Source organism: Octopus sinensis, linkage group LG23 (assembly GCF_006345805.1).
Source record: "Octopus sinensis linkage group LG23, ASM634580v1, whole genome shotgun sequence".
Lineage (NCBI taxonomy): Eukaryota > Metazoa > Mollusca > Cephalopoda > Octopoda > Octopodidae > Octopus > Octopus sinensis.
The window spans coordinates 18,702,605-18,724,936 of record NC_043019.1 but is presented as its reverse complement, the minus strand read 5'-3'; the positions used below and the strand labels follow the sequence as shown (position 1 = coordinate 18,724,936).

The window sequence follows — 22,332 nt, the reverse complement described above, 5'->3', positions numbered from 1 at the left end:
AAATAAATGATTAGCTGGATGGATTGAGTGAGTGAGAGAAAAGATAAGAAAGAAAGAAATATAGATAGACAGATCAATCAACAGATAGATCAATTAGCTGATAGAGAGATCGATTGATTGAATGATAGCAGGGTGGAGTGATTGATAGATAGTTTGGTTGAGAAATATTTTATTTGAATCACAGAAATATTGTTCCTGCTGGGTCAACTTTGCCAATCGTCCTTTTACGGTCAATAAAACAAGTACCAGTCAAATATTAGGGTCAGTTAAATACTCTCTACTTTTACCAAAAATTCTGAGGCATTGTGTCTTTGTTTTACCACTTTGTATAAAAATTGGTAAAATACATTTGAGTAAGAACAAGATCAAAGAACTTCAATGTGAAATATGGACAAACAAGCTTCTCCCAAATAGAATGATATGAAATTTAAACAATTAGAAAGACATGCCACACAACAGGTCTACTCTACAATAAAAATAACTAATATTGTTTTGTTCTTTTTCCTTTGCAGATGTTCTTGATTCCGAGAACCATCCTCATCCTTTAACCTTTGACCCAAACAAGCACAAGGTTCTCAACTCTGAATTAAAGTATTTATACACAGCACTTACAAGGGCAAAACATAACATTTGGATTTTTGATATATCCAATGAAAAACGAACCCCAATTTTTGAGTATTTTCAGGTTCTGCGTTTGGTTGCATCTGTTGATACTTCTAGTGAAGGTATGAAATTTTCCATAAGATGTCCAGTTTTTGTAGAGGTGATGACATTGGGTGTGTGAGGTTGTTTTGGGGTGGATATTTAATTACACTCAGTTATATGATCATATCAAACGAAGGAATGTTGAAATGTGTGTGTGTGTGTGTGTGGGTGTTTGGAGTTATGTTTTGGTAGACATGTGGAGGATATGTAAGATGAGTAAAGTTGTGCATAAATAAGTTGATGAGTGTGTAAAAGACTACAGCATATATATATATGGATGTGTGTGTGTGTGTCAGAACAACTGTGTGCACGGATAGTTGTGTGTGTGTGTGTGTGTATATGAATAAATTGGTATGAAAGTATCACTAGTGTTCCTATGTGTTTATTAAGGGTCACTGTGAAACTATCTGGCTGTATCGTCGCTTGTCATTGTCCTTACCATTACAATTAGGTACAATGTCTAAATTTATAAGGGAGGAATTTAATAAATTTAATCAGCTTCATTGATTGGAATGGAAACCAAAGCTAACAGCCTTCCGATAGGTTCTGATGTCAGAACATTCACAGATATAATCAGATCTCACAAGGCATGTTCTACAGAGCTCTACTGAGTTTGCAATCTACCACCATGCAACTCTGAGTTACGTTCAAAAACAATCAGATCCATAAAGCTATGTAGCTGGATTACAGCCACTAATTAGTGGCTGTAATCTAGCTGCATAATGGGGTCTGTAATTTATGTAGCTGTAATAAATGTAGCTACATAATGGGGTCTGTAATTACTGACCCCGTTATGCTACGAGTGTGGTTTTTGTTTTTATGCATGTGTGTTTATTCTCCTATTTTTAGACCCTGACAATACTGAATTTGCCAGAAGCTCAACACCAGAAGAATGGTTTACGAAAGGAATGTCTTTCTTTGAGCGAAAACACTTTGAAATTGCTATAAAGTGTTTCCAGAAAAGTGGTCACAAGAAAGAAGAAACCGTGGCAACAGCATTCCAGTATGTTCAACAGGCTCAAATGCAAGACTCAGCTGCCAAGAAGCAGAAGCACTTCCTCATAGCTTCCAAGTATTTCTTTGATTGTAACATGTGTATCAGATCAGCATGGTGTTTATCTGAAGGAGGCAAATATGAACTTTCTGCCCGTCTTTACCGAAAATGTCACAAGGCATGTATTAGTACATTTGTATTTCCTCTCTCTCACCCACACATACAGGTGTGTGTGTGTATATATATATATATATATATATATATATATATATATACACACATACATACGTATACACACACACATATATATATAAATTAATAATTAAGGGTATTAACAAGCAGTACCAGCATGCTAAATATAGCAGTCAAAATGATCAAACCACAAATTTTCACTTAAAGACAAAGGTGAAAGCTGCCAAATGAATAAAAATCCCCAAACCCCAAAGATATATATATAACAAATGAAAGACAGTTGGCTACCAGGTGTAAACCATTTGTTTTATCATATATACATATATATATATATATATATACATACACCTGGTTGGCTCCCTGTGGTGTTTTCAATCCACTTGTAACATTTTATTTGTAAAGTTTTAGTTTAATAATTACATTAGCTAATTAAAAGCTTAAATTTCTGAACTTTTGACTGAAAATCATTCTTTTGTAATTAGATTCCACTTAAAATGACCGAGTGTACCTTGGCAGGAATTTCTGCTTCATCTTCTCTTTTGCTCTCATTCTTTCTCTGTCCTTGTATATTTCTCTATTCACCATTGTCAAAACAAACGTCACAGCTCATGCGTCTGCCATCCACAATTCCATTATTACCAGCTGATGTTTATTTTTCAACTTGTATATTAAAAGTAAGATGAAACTTAAGCTGAAAAACATTCCCCATCTGGAAGACGCTAGTGTATTATAATGTATAAAAAATACACACACATGGACACACGGACACACACACTGTCACTGCTGCTGTCATCATTTTGTGTTTGCTTTCCATGTCAGCATGGGGTAACTGGCTCAACAGGGTCCAACAGGCAAGGGAGCTGCATTCTGTTCCAGTGTTTCTGTTTCGGCATGGTTTCTTTGGCTGGAAGCCCTTCTTACACATTACAGAATGTAGACTGGGTACGGTTTTTTCATGGCACCAGCACAGTAGAAGACGCCTTGTTCCCAGTAAGATGAAAGAGTGCTCAGTTCACCGAACCCCTTTACAGAGTTTACTTGGTGTGTTTTGTGTGACACCTATGTGAGTAAGGTTGCCTTGTAATTCTTAAGGTTAAAGAGCTCCCACAACTGAAACAGGAAAGAGAGAGATGACGTTATACATGGGGTAGAGAGAGGTTACAGTTAAATTATGGTAGGAGGGATTTATTAGCCAAAGTAATGAACCAGAGAGGGGAAAGAGGAAGGGGAAGAGTAGTACCAGGGGTTAATGTAAAAGAGACAGAGAGAAACAGTAGAAGAATGATGGGATGAATTAAGTAGTTAGGGATTCAATGCTTTCTCTCTCTCTCTCTCTCTCTCTCTCAATATATACCTATATCATCATCATCATCATCATCATTTAACGTCCGCTTTCCATGCTAGCATGGGTTGGACGGTTCAACTGGGGTCTGTGAAGCCAGAAGGCTGCTTCAGGCCCAGTCTGATCTGACAGTATTTCTATGGTTGGATGCCCTTCCTAACGCCAACCACTCCGTGAGTGTAGTGGGCGCTTTTTACGTGCCACCTGCACAGGTGCCAAACAGAGCTGGCAGACGGCCACGGTCGGATGGTGCTTTTATGTGCCGCCGGCACAGAGGCCAGTCGGGGCGGCGCTGGCAATGGCCACGATCGGATGGTTCGCTTACTTGTCACCGGCACTGGTATCACAGCTGCAATTTCCATTGATGTTGATCGGCTTCGATTTTGGTTCTGCTTTCTGATATCTGATTTGATTTGGTTTGAATTTGATTTTGATTTTGATTTTTGATTTTCACTTGCCTCAACGGGTCTTCACAAGTGGAGTTTTGTGTATATATATATATATATATATAAGTAGTTGAATGAATTATCTTAGTATGGATAATTCGGTTAACCGATACCTGGGTAGCAAATTCACGTCAGAAAAACACGGTTGAAGCTACATGCCAAGGGCAGAGATCACGTGCTTTCGTGTGGAAATTTGTGTTTTTTTAATACAAATAAATGAAAGAATGGAGTTGAACAACGATTTTTACAAAATTCCTTTATTCTCGACATATGTTTCGAAGGCTGCATAATCCTAATTTCGAAGGAATAAGGGGTGCATTATGCCGCCTTCTCATCAGGAAAAACAAGGAACTTATGTCAGCATCAAGAAGAACAAAAACTCTTAGATAACTGCCCACACGGAGTCCATAGCGATAATGAGTGTTTCTTTAAAATATTCTGTTATAAGCAGTGACATCAAAAATGGTTGAATGTAGAAGATTCTAAAAAGTTCAAGGGTTCAAACAAGGTTGGAGGGGAGAGATCTAAGAATAGGAAGGTGACAGGGTGCAAGTCATATGAATGGTGATGTATTGTTGTTTGCTTTTGTGATTGAGTGCCTATGTGTGTGTATGTATATAACTGCATTCGTGTCTATGTGTGTGTATGTGTGTGCATGATTGTGTATGTGATTGAGTAGATGCGGTTGGTAGATTTGGTTGACGCCACTGCTTATAACGGAATATTTTAAAGAAACACTCATTATCGCTATGGACTCCGTGTGGGCAGTTATCTAAGAGTTTTTGTTCATCTTGATGCTGACATAAGTTCCTTGTTTTTCCTGATGAGAAGGCGGCATAATGCACCCCTTATTCCTTCGAAATTAGGAATATGCAGCCTTCGAAACATATGTCGAGAATAAAGGAATTTTGTTTAAATCGTCGTTCAACTCCATTCTTTCATTTATTTGTATATATATATATATATTGGGTTGGTGCATAATTATTGCAGCGTTAGGAAGACCCTGGAATACTGTGCAGTCCCTGGGCCTCTCAGCATGGAATGCAAACATTAAATGATGATGTTTGGAGTCCCCTGGAGGACGTTTAGTACAAGGGAGATAATCATTTCTTCATAATATTTGGTGGGATGAGAACTTCATCATTTTACATTTTCTATGTTGACACAAACTAGATGGAACTAGGAATTGCCCAAAGCACAGGAAGTAAACAACTGATGCTATGAAATGGTGGAATCACGGGCAGGCTTCGTGGGTAGCCAGGGCATTATTATTATCACATAATTTTCACTCAGTGCTCTTCCTGTTCTCTCTCATATTTACATTGAACCTGGGCCTCACATCTCTTTCTTTCTCTCTCTCACTTTCCAGGTGGACAAGCCATGTATTCACCTCTTCAGCAAGACACTTGTTCCTCTCTCTTTATCATAGTTTCTTATTTTTCCACTCTATACCCAGCTCAGTTGAGTAGGGACTTCACTTGCAGGGACCTGGCCCCCTAACTGGTGCTGCTGACACATAAATAGCACCCAGTACACTCTCTAGTGTTGTTGGCATTAGGGAGGGCATCCAGCTGTAGAAACCATGTTAAAGCAAACATTGGACCTGGCACAGGCCTCTGGTTCATATGTTCTTGCCAAACCATCCAACCCATATCAGCCAGGAAAAAGGGACATTGAATAGTGATGATGATGATGATGATGATTAAGGTGGCAAACTGGAAGAATCATTAGCACACCAGACGAAATGCTGTTAAGCATTTTGTCCATCTCTACATTCTGAGTTCAAATTCTGCTGAGAAAAAAAGCACTGATATTGATGTAATTGACTTCCGAAAAAACTTCTGTCCTTCTGCCAAAATTTCAAACCATTATTATTATTATTATTATTGTTATTGTTATTGTTATTGTTATTGTTGTTGTTGATGACATTGCACAGTATACAATATCATGAGGTTGTGTCTGCTGCGTGTTTGCACTGTTTGTCAAGTCACAAAAAGGACCTCAGACAGACACTACTTTATGCAATATGCATGCAATTCCAAGTAATGCCAACAGTTGCAATACACCTAGATTGTAGGGTATCTCTAAGGTTTCCAGATGTTTTTTCTTCAGATTGGGTGGAATTGAACCCAGTGCTCCGATGACAGTAGGGACAACCTTTACATCTGACTCTCGTAGCTGCCACATCTTAGCAATCTCAATTCTCAGCTCTCCATATTTATCAACTTTTTCTCTTTCTTTCATGATGATATGTCGATCTCCTGGCACAGCCACATCAATTATTAGGCTCTTTCGTTTGTCCCTCCTAAAGGTTACTATATTCAGCCTTTGGTGCTCTAACACTTTGTCTGGAAATCAAAGTCCCTGGGGATTTTTGCCTTCCCCTTTCCGTCCATTACTTTTTCCGGTGTATCTTGGTACCAAGCACCCATAACCTCATATGCATACTTACAGCAAAGTAGCCAGTGGAGGTTTTGGGCTACTTTATCATGTCTACGCTTGTACTCTTTCTGTGCCAGACTTTCACAAGCACTAACAATGTGAGTCACACTTTCGACCCTCTCCCCACACATGCTGCAGAGGTCCAATGGCACTTGAGTGGTATATATTCTTTTTCACTGAGCTGGTATTCAGTGCCTGGTCCTGGGCCACAAGGATTAGGCTTTCAGTATTCTTGTTTAGGTCACCCATGTTGGGCCACCTCCATGATGGTCCCTGGTCCTTTAATTTGTTGGTTTCACAGTGGAACTGACCATGTAATTCCATATGGAGTAGGGTTTCTTCTCTCTCATTGGCTGTTCTTGTTTGGAATTCACAAGCACTCTCAAGTCCATTTTTCTTTACTCCTTTTGCACTAGCAGCATACTGTAGCAGGTCTTCTTTTGCTGTTTACCAAATATTCTGCCATGTTTCTTCCTCCAGTGTTCATGCACTCCCGTATGCCAATCAGCCCACATCCACCCTTACCTCTCTTCATGTAGAGCCTATGTACATTTGCCTTAGGGTGGAGGGCACCATGCATTATTATTACTATTATCTTTATCATTATCATTATTTCTAAGGTGGCAGAATCGTTAGCATGCTGGATGAAATGCTTAGTCGTATTTCACCCATTGTTACGTCCAGCGCTCAAATTCCACTGAAGTTGACTTTGCCCTTCATCCTTTCTGGGTCAATAAAATAAAGAACCAGTGAAACACTTGGGATGGGTGTGGTTGATGTAATTATCTCCTCTTGCAAAATGGCTTTTCTGCTTTGAATTTTCATTTTTCCTTTTTCTTAAAAAATTACTCTTAGTACAATGAAGCTGCAGTGAATTTTAAGAATGCAAAGATGTATGAGGAAGCTGTGCAGTGTTACCTGAAGATCTCATTCTATGGTAAAGCAGTTGATGTGCTCCATGATGCCAAACAGTATGGCCATGCCATTGAATTAATTCAAGAATACAAAAGTCTTGAACAGGTTGGATATATAATTTATTTTTGATATTCAGTGTGTCTTTGTGTTTGTATAAGTTTTAAAATAAATTTGCATCTTTTTTTACACAAACTGTGAACTGTGAACTAAAATGACTTTAGGCAAAATCTTCAGAAACAGATAGATATATGTGGTATAAAGAAAATGGAGTTTGAGCACAGCACAATCAATTTATTTACATAATAGTCAATTTCATAATGCCTACATACGTTTCAATATCTACCGTCATTTATATTTTATAATTAAAAATTACATTATGAATTTAGAAGATAAAAATCTCTTTATATTACTAAAATTTTGTTCTCATGTATTGAATGGATGAAAATATCTATAAATTAATCGATATAGAGATAAACCAGTGGACACTTGTGATGTAAGATGTCCTTAGAAAGAGCAATTTCTTTCTATACAAAACTATATATATATATGTATATATATATGTGTGTGTGTGTGTATATATATATATATATATATATATAATGTTTCATTGATAATGGCTGGTGCTGTAGTATCATTGTAAACTGCTAGAAGGGCAAGAGAGAGGAAACTACAGAAGGTATCAAAATGTTGGACCAGGTCATGAAGGTTACAGAGAAATATTATTACAAAACTGATTAGGGATAGTATTTTCTTGAATAGGGTGCAGTTGGGCTTTGTTCTAGAAAGTGGTACCACTAATGCCATATTTCTAGTGAGACAGCTATGAAAGAAGTGCATATCTGAGATTAAACCTCTATGATCTATTATTTATTGATCTAGAGACAATTTTTGACAAAATCCCTGATACTGTAATCTGATGGTCTCTAATTGAAACTCAGAGTAGATGAATGACTCGTGAGAGTGTTACAAGGCAAGTACAAAGTCAGCAATGAGTTCAGTGATGAATGTAGTGTAGAGGTAGAAGTCGATTAGAGCTTGTTTATTGTGCTCCTGCAAGCCACAACAGATGAATTTTAAGACCAGTTCCCTTCGATGTTCCTCTATGCTGATGGCTTAACTCTTATAGTAAAATCTGAAGTAGAAATTCCAGGCATGGAAGTAAAACCTAGAATTGAAGGGCCTTAAATCTTTAGCATTCAGTTCAGCCATATTTGACCCAAATATTGTACCTGTTCAGATGTTAAAACTGAGCAGATCCAGCCTCTTATGCATACCCTACAATGTCATTCTAAAAGTATACAAATATACCATTGAAATCTCAAAGGTACAAGATAATCCATGATTAATTCAAAACAATGTGAATAGATAATCCATGATTAATTCAAAACAATGTGAATAGATAATCCATGATTAATTCAAAACAATGTGAATAGATAATCCATGATTAATTCAAAACAATGTGAATAGATAATCCATGATTAATTCAAAACAATGTGAATAAATAATCCATGATTACATTTCACAGAATGATGTGAATATTAAAGGGTTAAAGTGTACTTAATGAAATAAAAAGTCGTTATAATTAGCCAGGAAGACGGGACTGTTTTAACATCAGGGATAAAGCTGTGCTCTGTATGCAGAAAAAGAATCGGTAGAAATTCCATAAAGTGTTTCACATGTTAACAAAGAACACACAAGGTCATGTTGGGGTTACAGGCAGGTTAAGAGAGAAAGTAGGTTTTTTCATATCCAGCAGATGCACAAGGGAAATGAGCACTAAGAGTGTTTGAGAAATAGATCCTTTCAAAGGCCCCGATGGTTCACTAGAAATGATTGATAACATTTGTTACCTCAGTGATGTGATTAGCTTTGAAGGGGTAATAGTTAGAATAAGAACATGTCGGAGAAAGTTCAGAAAGCTATTACCTCTACTAGCAACAAAGAGCTTCTCCCTCAAAGTCAAGAGCAGAGTGCACAGTGCACAGTGCACTGCTCTATGGCAACAAGATGTGGGTCTTAAATGCAGAGGATCTGTGGAAACTAGAAAGAAACGAGAGGGCATGATTTCCTGGTTGCTCCTTATTAAAGTATAATGAGACAGAATGGGTATTTGTGGGGATGAGCCGGAAGAAGAGGGTCATGATGTCAGTGGTCAAGGGATTAATCAGAAGAGGAAGCACAAGAGGAGAGAGAGGCAAGCGTCAGCCCCTTTTTGCATCATGAATGGACATTAGGAAATCCACTCCTGAGTTGTTCAGATACCAGCTGCTTATACTGGGTGACAGGGGAAGGGCAGGATTGTCGGGGAGATTACTGCTAGACAGGCAGTCGATGAGAGGAAGGTGAGTGAACCTCTTTTCATTCCCCATGCAGGACAAGCTATTTCGGCGATCATATACAGACATCATTGTCCCCTAACATATGATGGCAGCGAAAATAAGGATCGGCAATGATATCATCGGACCTTTCTATAGTCAAGTTTGTAGCAAGCCTCATGGCACTGTATTTGGAGGGGAGCACACTGGCACTCTGCCTCTAAATGAATGAAGAAGAATAACTGAGCGTGTCAAAGATCGTGCAGCCCTTGAGAGGGAGAGTAGACTGCTTTGGATAAGCTGGGAACGGTCAGATGGACAGGAGAACAGGTTGATGAATATGCTGCAGAGGTCCGGAGACTGGCTGGCTGTGCTGTCCGGTCTCACTGGAGAGGGTCTGGAGAAGGTAACACAACTGGGTTTTGTGAATGGCTTTCGCAATGACATGTCAGCACAGCTATAACAAGCCCACATGTTGGCACAAAACACCAGGCAGAAGGTTGCAAAAGCCCAGGATGCTGCATGACAGCCAGTGAAGGACAAAAAGAAACCTGCTGTGGAACAAGAGCAGCCGTTCACCACAGGCTTGTGTTTGAAGTGCCAGGGCTGTGTGGAGCCCGGACCAGGGAAAAGGCCTCAGAGAAGTTGCTGCCTCTCACCCCCCCCCCCATCTGCCTATGAACGAGTAGAGGCACTTGTGCAGTCACTGCCCGTAGTCGAGGTCATGGTTGGGGGAAACGGAAACATGTTCAAGGCCCTTGTACGACATCTCGTGTGACCCCTATGGTGACAAAGAAATGGAAGGGGATGTGTAGGTGTTCGAGTGGTTGACAGCAGCGAAATCAAATGCAAGGGTAGCAGCGACATGGAGATAGTGGTGCAAGGCACAATGCTAAGGCTGCGGGCGATCGTGATCACCATGTGGTAGACGGGATTGATGTGGTAATGGGAATGGACGCAATTGACCGCTTTGGAGATGTCAGTGCTGGAGGGGACATTGTTTTGTTTGGTGCCATGGGTTCATCATGCACTGTGAGTCAAGAATGTGAGAGGGAGCAGACCTCTGTGAGGGACTGCACTGCCTGCACCATTGAAGACAAGGATTTTCAGGCAGCATTCGATGGTCAGCAGTGGACAATAGAGTGGCACTGGAAAGAAGAGCCCCCGATGCTGAAGAACAGAATGAGATGCTACCTGAAAGGCCATACCAGGAGCAAGTTTGAAGAAGAGGTGGATTAAGGAAGGTGTCCCTATTCCATTGAAGGAGGAGGAGGAGGTGGTGTGCGGAGTGCTACCACTAATGGCAGTGGTGCAACCAGCAAAGGGCAAAGTCACACCAGTACTGGACTTTCGGGAGAGGAATGGCCATGTATCGTGCCACAGAGGTGGTGAGGCAACTGACATTTGCAGTGAGACGCTGCGCATATGGAGACCTCAACTAAGGCAGCAACGATTGTTGACTTGAAGTCAGCATATTTACAGCTCTACGTGAGTGACAAACTGTGGCAGTACCAGCTGGTGCGATACAGGGAAAAGTGGATAGGATAAGAAGGGCTACCAACTCCTATATAGATGACATCTTAGTGGAAAAAACTGTAGTGCCTGCCACAGAAATTGTGAGACATCTGAAGGAATTTGGGCTGATTGCGAAGCCACTGGAGCCAATGGCTGGAGGAGCTGCACTGGGGATTAAGCTTCAAAGAGACAGAACAGGTGTATTGGTGTTTCGAATGGGGGAATGAGATCCCGGAACTGGGTACCAATGTCAGCAGAAGAGAACTGTTCTTGATGTGTGGGAAACTAGTAGGTCACTACTCAATCACGAGGTGGCTGCAGTTACACCAAGAGATGAGCAGAAGGGGAGAACTGGGGTGACAAGATGAGAGAAGGTACAGTGGTGATGATGTGGGAAATCCCAGAGAGGATGAGAGTGGAAGACCCAGTCAGAAGGAACTGGCATGTTCTCAAATTGGATAATGGGACCGTATGGTGTGATGCTAACAGTATTGCAATAGGAGTTGTGTTGGAAATTGGAGGTGCCAAAGTAGAGGACACAGCCTGGTTTCAAAAAGCAGATGACTACAACCCCATCAATGTCGCTGAGTTGGACGCAGTGCTGAAGGGAGTGAATTTGGCCTTGAAATGGGGGCTGCGCTCCATTGAAATCCAGACGGATTCGACCACTGTGCTTGGCTGGGTAGGATCGGTGATCACTGAAGAGAAGAAGGTGTGAACCAAAGGGGCTGCGGAAATGTTATCAAAGCGCTGCCTAGGGTTTCTAGGAGAGCTGATTGGCAAGTTTGGCCTGAAACTGAACATGGTCTTTGTGCCTTCAGAGAGAAACAAGGCAGACGTTCTAACCAGGGTGAAAAAATCTTGGTTAGGGGAGCGAGAAGAATCGAAGCAAGGGATAGCCACAGTGTATTTGTGAAATGACTCCAAACTAAGGAGACAGCATGCTATGGGCATGGATAGGGGACCCTGTATCTCACCAGGAAGATTGACGTTACTGGATGGAGCAACCAAAAGCTGGTCGGGAACTGCGATAGGGGTCAATCCATCGCCCCCCCCCTGTTCTGAGAGTGAATGAGCAAGGAAACATTTTGGTAGAGCACAACTGGAGATGACTGGCAGGGGATGTAACACATGGGCGGGGCCAGAGGGCCATATTTGGAGGGAATTGATCACTTGACAAAAGAGTTGTTAACTGTAGAACCATACAGTCAGCCCTTGAATGAACTCTCTTCCTATTCTATACCCTCAAATTTCCCACCATATCTTCCCCTACCCTTTGAATATCCGTTCTATACCTGTCTCATATGTACATCATCATCATTGTTCACATTTCCATACTTGAATGGGTTGGACGGAGTTTATTGAGGCCGGATGGGCTGGATGGCCTTCCTATTGTCAGCCCTCGCCTGCAAGGAAGCTGATCTTTCTCCTTGATTAGACATGTCTTCACAGAATACTGGAAATAGAGGACTCTGCTTGTATGACAGGGACATTCATTTATAACTATCATCATGCTAAGTCAAGGAGACACAAGCACACATCTGCACACACACACAATGGGCTTCTTTCAGTTTCTATCTTCTAAATCCACTCACAAGGTTTTGATCAACCTTGGGCTTTAGAAGACACAAACTAACGTGTATTGCAGTGGGACTGAACCTGGAACCACATGATCTGAGAAGTAAAGTTTTTAACCCTACACACACACATCAGCGCGGGTGTGGCTGTGTAGTGAACAAGTTTGCTTCCCAACCATGTGATTTGGAGTTCAGTCCTACTGCTTTCCATATTGGGCAGGTGTCTTAGCTGTAGCCCCAGGCCAAGCAAAGCCTTGTGAATGCCTTTGGTAGATAGAAATTGGGAGAATCCCATTGTCATCAGCAACACTATTATTTGCATATATGTATGATGTGTGTCTGTACACACATGCATATATACAGTGGGCTTCTCCCAGTTTCTTTCTAACTAAGCTGTCTATCAGTCTATCTCTCTATTTTTGTATGCTTTTCTTTCAAGTCATATATATATGTTTATTGTTTCAGTCATATGGTGATTCTGCACCTGAGGATTTCATAAAGAATCGTCCAACAAAAGATATATTCTACCTCGCTCAGCAAGCTGCAAATCTTTACTACCAATATAAGGATTTTGAGAAAATGAAGGTGGCCTTGCTTCATTTCACCACATTGGAAGATAAACTGAATTTCCTGGAGAAGAAGAGACTCTTCAAAGATGCTGCTGAACTGCTTAGAAATAATGGTATGGATTAGCATTTCTACACGGATTATAAACCAGCTTCTTTAATTTGTTGATGTTTGTCTTACTTCAGGTCCTGAACTCCTTATAAAATTCCAGGGATGCTGTTTTGATGTAATTTGGGTACCTTAAATTTGATAGTCATTTAACTCCGGGGCTGAGAGAAAAAAGAGGATGCGAGAGAGAAAAGTAGAAGTCTCAGTACTGGACTGTTACTGACCCCGAAAACAATGAAAGCCAATGCCGACCTTAGTGGGATTTGAACCCAGAATGCAACAGAGATGAAACAAATACCATACACACACACACTTCATTTTTCTAAGCCTTGGATTAACCATGATCCAAAGAACATTATCAGAAATTCTCAGCTTCTTTGAAAACTGAATTTTGACTGAGACTGCATTATTTTGTGTGTTCTTAATTTTCTTGGGACTTTCTTGATTTGAGGAATATTTGGTTGCTATTTCTAACATTTTGTGTACAGAGTGTACACTACTGGCATAAAGTCTGTTTCTTTTAATTTGTTGGATGATTGAATATATAAATATGACTTTTTGTGTGTGATGTTATATCAATGTGTGTGTGTGTGTGTGTGTGTGATCTTCTTCCATGCTTGTATTGTTTCTTCCCCTTGTGAATTACCCCCACTTTTTCTTCTCTTTAGTTTTCTTTTATCTCAAAGGAGTTAAAAATAATGAATGCTCAGTATTGATCTCCAGGTGGAAATTGTAATTGAGTAGCAAGAAGCTCACCTTGTGCTCTTCGGTTCGGTGCCAACGCATGGCACTTTGGGCAGGTGTCTTCTTGTAGAAGACCAAAGTATTGTGAATAGATTTGGTTAGATAGCAATTGAAAGAAACCCATTATGTATGTCTGTCAAATGAGATTTGAGCCCAGTAAAAAAAGGCATGGTCTGTCACAAATGCCTTTCTTTTGCTGGGCTCAAATCTCATTTTGCAGAGCCGTAGGAAATAAATGCCCACCAACTATTCTACCTGTATATCTGTGCACACCTGTCAAAGCCGTGTATGCCATCAGGTCTGCAAATCTAAAGGAGGCCTCAAAACACATTTTAAGATCCACAAAGATCAGAATTTAACTGCAATTCTTGGTGGTCCAAATCGGATATGCAATCTGTGTGGGTGTCTCTTCAGTGCAATGTCTGGTTTAAAAAGCTACACTGGGCACCCTGATGAATCTAAGATGTAAGTCCAAGAATTGGTCATAAAGAGCAGACAACCACCAACCACTGCGTGTGTATGTGCGTGTATGAATGGTGTGGGAGAGCCTTGAGTAGACATCATGTAATGTTTGTAAACGAGCATCCCTGTCATACAAGAGGAGTTGTTTGTTTCCAGCCTTCCATGAAAAACATCTGGAAACAGGTGAGGGTTGCTGACAGGAAGGGTATCAGATTATCTGCCTCAACAAATTCCATTGTGACCCATGCAAGTGTGGCTAAGTGTGACCCACAATATCTTCGTGGTCACCTCGGTCACAATGCTGTTTCTGCCTCTCCACCAATAAGCAGGAAACCTGACAATTGACTTCACTAATTATCTAAATTTCTAAATCTTTATTTGTTTCCACAGTCACAGCTAAAGTCATACATAAGAATTTTTATTTGTTATTTGCTCATATATTTACTTCCAATATTTTTTTTTCTCAACAGGCCAAATTCAGTCTTCAATGGACTTACTTTGGCAGAACAACTTGTTCTCTGAGAGTGTAGCAGTGGCAGCCACCCTGAATGACAACAAGCTATATGCCGACTGCCTGTATAAACAAGCTGGACACAGCTATGTTGTGGCAAAACTAAAGACAATGCGCACACCGATGCCGTCCCCTGCTGCTGAGGGTGGAGATAGTGTTAATGACGGTAAGAGTGTTGACATTGACCTTGATCTCTCCAGAAACATTGAAGAAGATTTGAGGAATGCTCTGCTGCTTTATAAGAAAGAAGGCAACAATTTTGGTCAGGCTAAATGTCACCTGTTACTGGCTAAACTGAACGAAACAAACACCAAATCCACCATTGATGCAGTGGAGGCCTTCAAGCAGTTCAAATTAGTCAAGGTTCCAATTGGTAAGAGGCATTTTTTTACTTTGCTTGAAATAATAATTCCATAGATTAAATGCATCAGTGTGTGAGTGTGTATATTGGTTGGTCAGTGTGGGTCACTTGCTGTGCATGTATATGTGATCTGTGTGTGTGTCACTATTGGTCTGTCTGGTGATAAGCATCAATGTATAGATGCATTTACCCTATTCTCACATCTCTCTATGGCTTACTTTTACTTTCACTTTTAGAAGAATTGCCATCTCTCACTTCTCCCTTCCTCTCCCATTTCCCTGACAAACCCACCAAACCAAGATTCACCGTTATCCACTTTTACCATCCACTGCATCCATGTCCACCCTCATCTCTGCTCTCTGTCACTTGCCTTTCACGCTCTCATGAACCTGTCTACCCTGCCATCCTTCATTCTTAGTCCCTATTTTCTCTTTGTCCATCTTTTTGTACCTTGAGGGTACATCCTGATATCTCATCTCCATCATCCTTTCTCTCTTCCCTGCAGAGGTAGCCATGTATTTTCTCTTTGACAGGGTCAAACTGAAAAGTTCCTGACTTTGGGGAAAAGAAAATACAGGATGAAGATCAGTTAATTATGATTTTATTCAACATATTCCCCTCTCAGACAGGCACACACTTATTGCAGCAGCTACCCTTCAGTTTTTCTAAGCCCTGCAAAAAAACCTCGAAAGGAGCTTTTCAGCATCCCCTCATACAGCTGTGTCTGTGTGTCTCTATCAGACTTTAGCCTCTCAACACTTGACTCAAAGCCACCTCTCTCAATACTGTGCCTCCTTTCTCTCAAGGAGTCGCACAAGTTACTTGGTGGCCCCACTTGTGCTTTGCCATGGAAAAACAAAGCACTTAGTACATTGTGTAAACTGGTTGGCATCAAGAAGGACATCCAGCCATTGAAACTGTGCCTAACACAGGCAATGGAGCCTAACGCAGTCGTTTAGTTCATTGGATCAGGTGGAACCATCCAACTGAAGCTGCTATGGAATACAAATGTTACATGATGATCATGATGATGATGATTCTTGTCATCTAAAGAGACTTTCTCAGTTTGGTAGAATTTCTTTTGTTTCTTTCTTTTCTTCTTTCTTTTTTGCAAGTGAAATGGTAGATTCCCTCCTTCTCAATGGAATCTTCATTTCCATTGCACACATTCTTCCCTTGTTGTTGTCTTCTTTCATATTTTTGTACTTTTTTTAACCATGTGTTTTGCTTGTCTGACTTCATGTCTTCTTTCTCTCCTTTCATTATCATACTTGCTATGTGTGTGTCTGTGTGTCCGGTGTTAGTGATTTCATGTGTATATGTGTGCCCATTTGCCTGCTTATGTGAGTATTTGTTGGCATGACTATGTCTGAGTATCTCTGGATGTCCATTTTGGTATGATCTTTGTGTGTCTGTATTTGAACAGGTGTTAGTGATTTCGTGTGTGTGTCTGTGTGTGTGTGTGTGTGTGTGTGTGTGTGTGTGTGTGTGTGTGTGTGTGTGTGTGTGTGTGTGTGTGTGTGTGTGTGTGTGTGTGTGTGTAGTGCTCAGATGTCGTGTAAAACAATGTCAGAGAGTGTAACTCAGCTGTTTGCAGAATGAAATCACATGTTTTCCTGATTTTACTAACAAGATTTGCTCTGAAATTTTCATTTAGATATGAACAGATTATTCCAGGCATCTTTGGGCAGTTTGGTAACATCAACATTTTTGGGCATGTACAGGTGGGGCATGGATGGGTTGGTAATGAAAGGTTCAGTGTCACAGCTTCACTACCTCTAAAGAAGCCATGAAAAAGACATTTTGAAGTTTGTTAAATGGTGAGGTTGTTTATTTTGGAGGTCATTTGTGGTGATTACTAGATGAGAAACAACAACAGTCCCTGTTGTGGGTAAGAATTCAACTGACTTCAGGTTGAGACAGCTATTCTAGTTTTTCACCAGTAATTAATGTCATGTGTAGAGAAGTAAGTCTATTTTGCAAGTAGACAACCAAATGACTGCTTGAATTTGGATTTGGATCTCTTAGCTGCTAGTCCAGTACTCTACTCACTCAGCCATTATTACTTTCAGCCTTTGAACTGTTGCTTCTAAGATGAAAAACGATGAGCTTTGCCCGGCAAGATTGTTCTAATAATGTTCAGTTGTTCCTCAGTGATTTAGTTGATGAGGTGACATTCTTATGTTGGAAATAACTTATAGAAGTAGAGCTTCATGAACAAGGGAGCATCTAACAATTCTAATAAATTTAATATACTCGTTACAATCCACTTTTTTCTGCCGTCTCAAATAAGCCGTGCCATGGACTGTCAGTAAGTAACAGCGGCAAAAGGTGCCTTAGAGTCTTAGAGTTGAACCTTCACTTCATTGGTCCTGCATTTCGCTTGGGTCTGTCTACCTGGAAGCTGTTGAGTTTAACTCGTTGCCCTCTTCTTCTTCCTCCTCCTCCACTTCATGGCTATTTTCAGTTGAGCTTCTCTCAGAGATTGGTGCAAGTTATTCGGCGTTGGTTTCTCTTTCTCCTCCCCACAACACAAATACAAAGCTTTATGACCTTTATTTAGATGTCTGTATGCTGTAGCGAAAGAAGGCATAGAAAGAACATGGACGTTGTCCTCCCTTTCTCGATTATTTTAAAACTGCTCAGGCACGCAAACACACACACACACTGTAGATTTGATGTGATTTGAAACAAAGATCAAAGTATGTCACTGATGTGAGAGCTGACCTATGGAATCTGTGTACAGCTAGGTGGACTTGGGCAGTTATAGTTGTCTTATCTATTGATACTGTTTAGAAAAAAATGACTTGAGACAAAACTGTTAACTCTTTGGTTGGATTTCCAAAAACCTATCAAACTGACCAGCTGTGATTGTCCTGCTTTATTAGATTCTAAAACAACTTATTTCAAAAATTCTGTTCTCTGATTTATGTTTTGTTTCTTCTGCAGGTTGTTTAGAAGCAATTCAATTCTTCACAGATCTCGATCCTCATGATTTCTATAAGGAATCTTTTTGGAATGTTATCAATGAAAGTTTTGCTTTAGTACATTTGCTGAAAAGTCATCTGCAGAGTTCAAACCTTGTGGTAAAATCATATTTACCATATTTTGGTCTCTCTTTCAAGGATGATTCTGTGTGGAAATCTCACACAACAGAACCATTGTGTTGCATATCTCTCATAGAATACAATATTTGTAATAGAATGTCTTATGCAAGTTTTACCTTTGATAAATTCAAATCGTGGCTGAATAAATACCTCAAATTTTGTATTCGAAAGTTATTCCAAATACTGTATCACAAGTTAACCATCCACATCATCATAAGTACACCCTGTCCATTTGAATCTGCAGAATTATGCCAGTCTTCAGAAACTTGTTGTTGTCATTTGGCAAATTTTTATGGAAGTCAACATACAGATTTCTGCCGTTTTCAGGAGAAAAAATGCATGCATCTTCATGAATCCAGTACTTTACCTCGTTTTGATATTCGTGTAGTTATCTGTCAAATGCTTCTCACTATAAAGCTACAAGACGATTTTGAAGAGTTTAAATTCTTTGCAACTCATCTTTATAAAGCCCTGATTTCGAATTTAGATCAAGATACCCATTTGTCAGACGTCTTCCATCCAGACAATATAAATGCCTTAAAAATCTGTATTCGAAATCATTATAAAATGGTTTTTCAAAAGATGACTCTATTGGAAAAAGTACAGTCTTCAGATTTCTATTTTGAAGTAAATATTTTATTCAGCTGGCTAAATATTAGATATGATTTGAACAAACTCATGGAAGACATGTACCAACAAATTGGAAAAGAATCATTTCCAGACGTGCATATTGTAAACTCATCTTTGGTTTCTTCTGACAACAAATATATGTGCATATACCAACGGTTCTATGATTCTCTCTATTTTCTTTATGAAAGACATCAGCCATTTGAAGCTGTCATTCAATTTTCTAAATTTTGTGTTTTGTTTCTAAAAAAGAGAAAACGTATTCTGCCAGATTTGCACTGCCTCTTATTGTGGATTGAATTCTTTATGACAATAAGTTTCATGTTACTAATGAGACACTGCAAAATATCAGTGGTTCTATCTTCCTCTCATATTTCCTCAGTTGACATTATAGATATACTTCAATCAAGGTTTTCAGAAAAGCTTCAAGACATTTTAAATTCCAGTCGTATGTGGCTCAATTTGAAACTTCTAGAGGTACGTGTGGCCAAAATGGTCAGTTTGATTTTTAGTGACAACATTTTTAAGTGTTTACAAAAAGAAGATGTAAATTCAAGAAAACTTGCAAAGCGTGTTTTCATTTTGGGCCTTTGTTACATTCATTGTTTTTCTGAGCAGCCTTTTGAAAATATACCGGACCTCAAATTTTTAATGAAATGCGAAAATGTTGCAACTCTAGTTGAGGATCCTTTATTAAGAGTGAGAGATATATGCAGGCTGATAGCAGAAAACCAAGATGTAGCATGTAGGCTTATTAAAGCTACTGTAAAAGTTTTGATGCAGACCCCAGAATATGAAATCTCAAGATATTATTGGATGTTTAAAAATGGAAAACCATTAGGACTACAGTTGGTTTCTGATAAGCAATTGCCAATGTCGAGGCTTGAAATGGCTGACTCAAGCCCCACAGGTGTGTCTGAAATTGACTCTGAAATAACAGAAAAAATGGTTGAAGATTTAATAAGTAATGAGGAAAAAGATAAAAAGAATGATTCTGTGATGCAAACAAAAGCTGTTCAGGTGATTGAAAATGCTTACCTGAGATATAGAAATAAATTATTGAAGGAGCTGAGATCGTTGGAGATTCCAGCTAACTTACCTTTATTTAGTCCAAGTGAGAAATATTGCTCCGTGTGTGCAGTTTCTTTTTCTTCAAAACAATGGATCACTCCTTTTAAGATTAATGGAAACGACAGTTCTGATGAGAAAGAAACTTTATTTAAACACTTGAAGAAACCTGCTCATTCAGCAAAGATTTTGGAATTCAAAGCATTCTCAAAACTCTATGAAACTCGTTTTCTTCCTGTTAAAGAAAGAGCCAAAAATTATCTTGATTTAGATTTAGTTTCAGACAATGAAGAAATTACATTTTATTTCAATTTACTGAAATTAAAATTGCAAGAGTTTGATAAAAACCTGGATCAAATTTGCCAAAATGCAAACTGGACAGAAACTGAAAAACTGGAAACAATTGCTGGAAACATTGAACATTTTGCTGAGAAAATGAAGCAATTATACAAAAATTCAGGTGAGTGTCTCTTCTTTACTTGATAACATCAAAATACATTTGATTAGATTTTGGTAAGATATGTCCATTTGACATAACGTTACAGGATATATCAATTAGTATGAATAATTTGACTTATTTTCGTTATGTTTTCTGAAACGTCAAAGACTGATGTGATTGAGACGTATATTCTGTGGCTTTCATACTGGCCTTATTTTAGTTTGGTCCATTATATCATGTTATTTCATTATCTAGGATCAATCTGTCATCATTATCTCATGTTATTCCACATTTTATCTAATGTGTTCGTTAATTATTAAAAATTTTTTTTAAAAACCCATTAAATTGTAGGTGGTTGATTTCAAGGAAATTTGGCTGCTATTTCTAGCTGCTGTCGTGTCTATATCTAGATGCAGACAAAAGAGTTTGCCACAGTCTTGATGTGTCGACCACTTTTATGTGGAAGACATTTTTTCTGCTAAGTAAAGTTTGAGGCCCAGGTTCAGTTCTCAGCTACAGGTCATTCCTTTCACTGGCATTATTAATTCTACTTACAGAAAGATATTCATGGAGCAAATGGTAATTCCGCTTTTCTAACATTGTCAACAAGAATCTCCAAGTTTAGAGCAATATTAATATTTTTTCAGGCAGCATTGTTTGGTGTGGGGGTGATGTTTGGTCCATGTAAATGACAATGTTTAGCATTGCTCGTTGGCGCTAGAATGGGATTAGATAACCAAAAGGCTGACCAGTGATGGGTTTTGCTTAGATGATTCTCTAAATAGATTCTGTCACACTGTGTGGTACTTGCAGTGGCAGGTAGCAACAGCATCATCATCATTTGCAAAGGTTTTAGACAACAGAGCAACAGACAATGAAGTCTTGTGTTGCTTTATGTTCTGATCCAACAGCAATCAATTTTGTCTCATCTCATAAAGAATTCACATAATAAAATCAATTTATTTCCTTTTCCCTAAAATCTTCTCCTCGTTTATCTTTCATTTGCTTCAGTCATCGGACTGTTGCCAGGCTGAGTCACTACCTTGAATGATATTATAAATTACTTGTCAAAATCATTTAGCTAAGTTTAAAAAATCAGAAAATTAATGAAAAATCAAAATTATAATTATTGGGAAGTAAAAGAAATCCAAAAAATTTTTCTCAATGCCTAAATTACATTTTTGTTTTAATTATTTTTCAGAACATCTAAAGCAGGATGTGAAGCATTTGATGTGAATAATTTTTTAGCTGAATTTGCACAGACCTGTGGTAATGCAGCTGAAGAATCATTTTGGAATATTGAAGAATGAAAACCATAGCATAATTATGTGAATGGGAAATATATCAGTAAACTGAGGAATATGTCTACCCACTCATCCATTCATCTGTCTGTCTGTTTGTCTCTATATATAACCAAGTTCCTGTCAATTGTTGGCAGTCAATATTCTCTGTTAAACAACCCTGCCACCAATTTAGGCTTTGTGCTTTAGGAGAGAAGCAACTTTCAAGGGATGTGAACTTGCAGATTACAAAAGGCATCATACTTGCAGTATTCAGTGTTCCTTATGCCATTGACTCGTCATAGTCCTCCAGGCTGCGACAGAGGAATTTAAGATGGGCTGCTCCTGGGAGTTCTTCGATGCTGATGGCCTTGTTCTTAGAGCCAAATCACTATCAGAACTAAAGGAGAAATTTTGGGTGTGGAAGCAAGGTCTAGAAGCAAAGGTCCTTAGAGTTAATCTAGCTACAACCAAAGTCCTAATAAGTAGGAAGGCAGACAAATCACAAATTCCTTCTGGTGAATGTCCCTGCTCAATCTGTAGGAAAGGTGTTGGTAGAAACTCCATAAGATGTACCCAGTGCAAGCTATGGACACATGAGAGGTGCAGTAATAT

The 22,332-nt window shown here is 39.2% G+C and overlaps 1 protein-coding gene across 1 annotated transcript in view; it reads left to right on the top strand.

Moving 5' to 3' along the window:
- The window catches only part of LOC115223708 (TPR and ankyrin repeat-containing protein 1-like), a 66,163-nt gene extending 44,413 nt beyond the window's left edge, over positions 1–21,750 (top strand). Inside the window, exons 17-23 of the mRNA XM_029794384.2 lie at positions 513–725; positions 1,555–1,877; positions 6,977–7,141; positions 12,909–13,125; positions 14,795–15,208; positions 18,146–20,458; positions 21,639–21,750. Of these exons, the coding sequence (XP_029650244.1) occupies positions 513–725; positions 1,555–1,877; positions 6,977–7,141; positions 12,909–13,125; positions 14,795–15,208; positions 18,146–20,458; positions 21,639–21,673 (3,680 nt within the window). The 3' untranslated portion in view covers positions 21,674–21,750. The remainder of the gene's footprint in view (positions 1–512; positions 726–1,554; positions 1,878–6,976; positions 7,142–12,908; positions 13,126–14,794; positions 15,209–18,145; positions 20,459–21,638) is intronic.
- Positions 21,751–22,332: the final 582 nt, after the last annotated feature.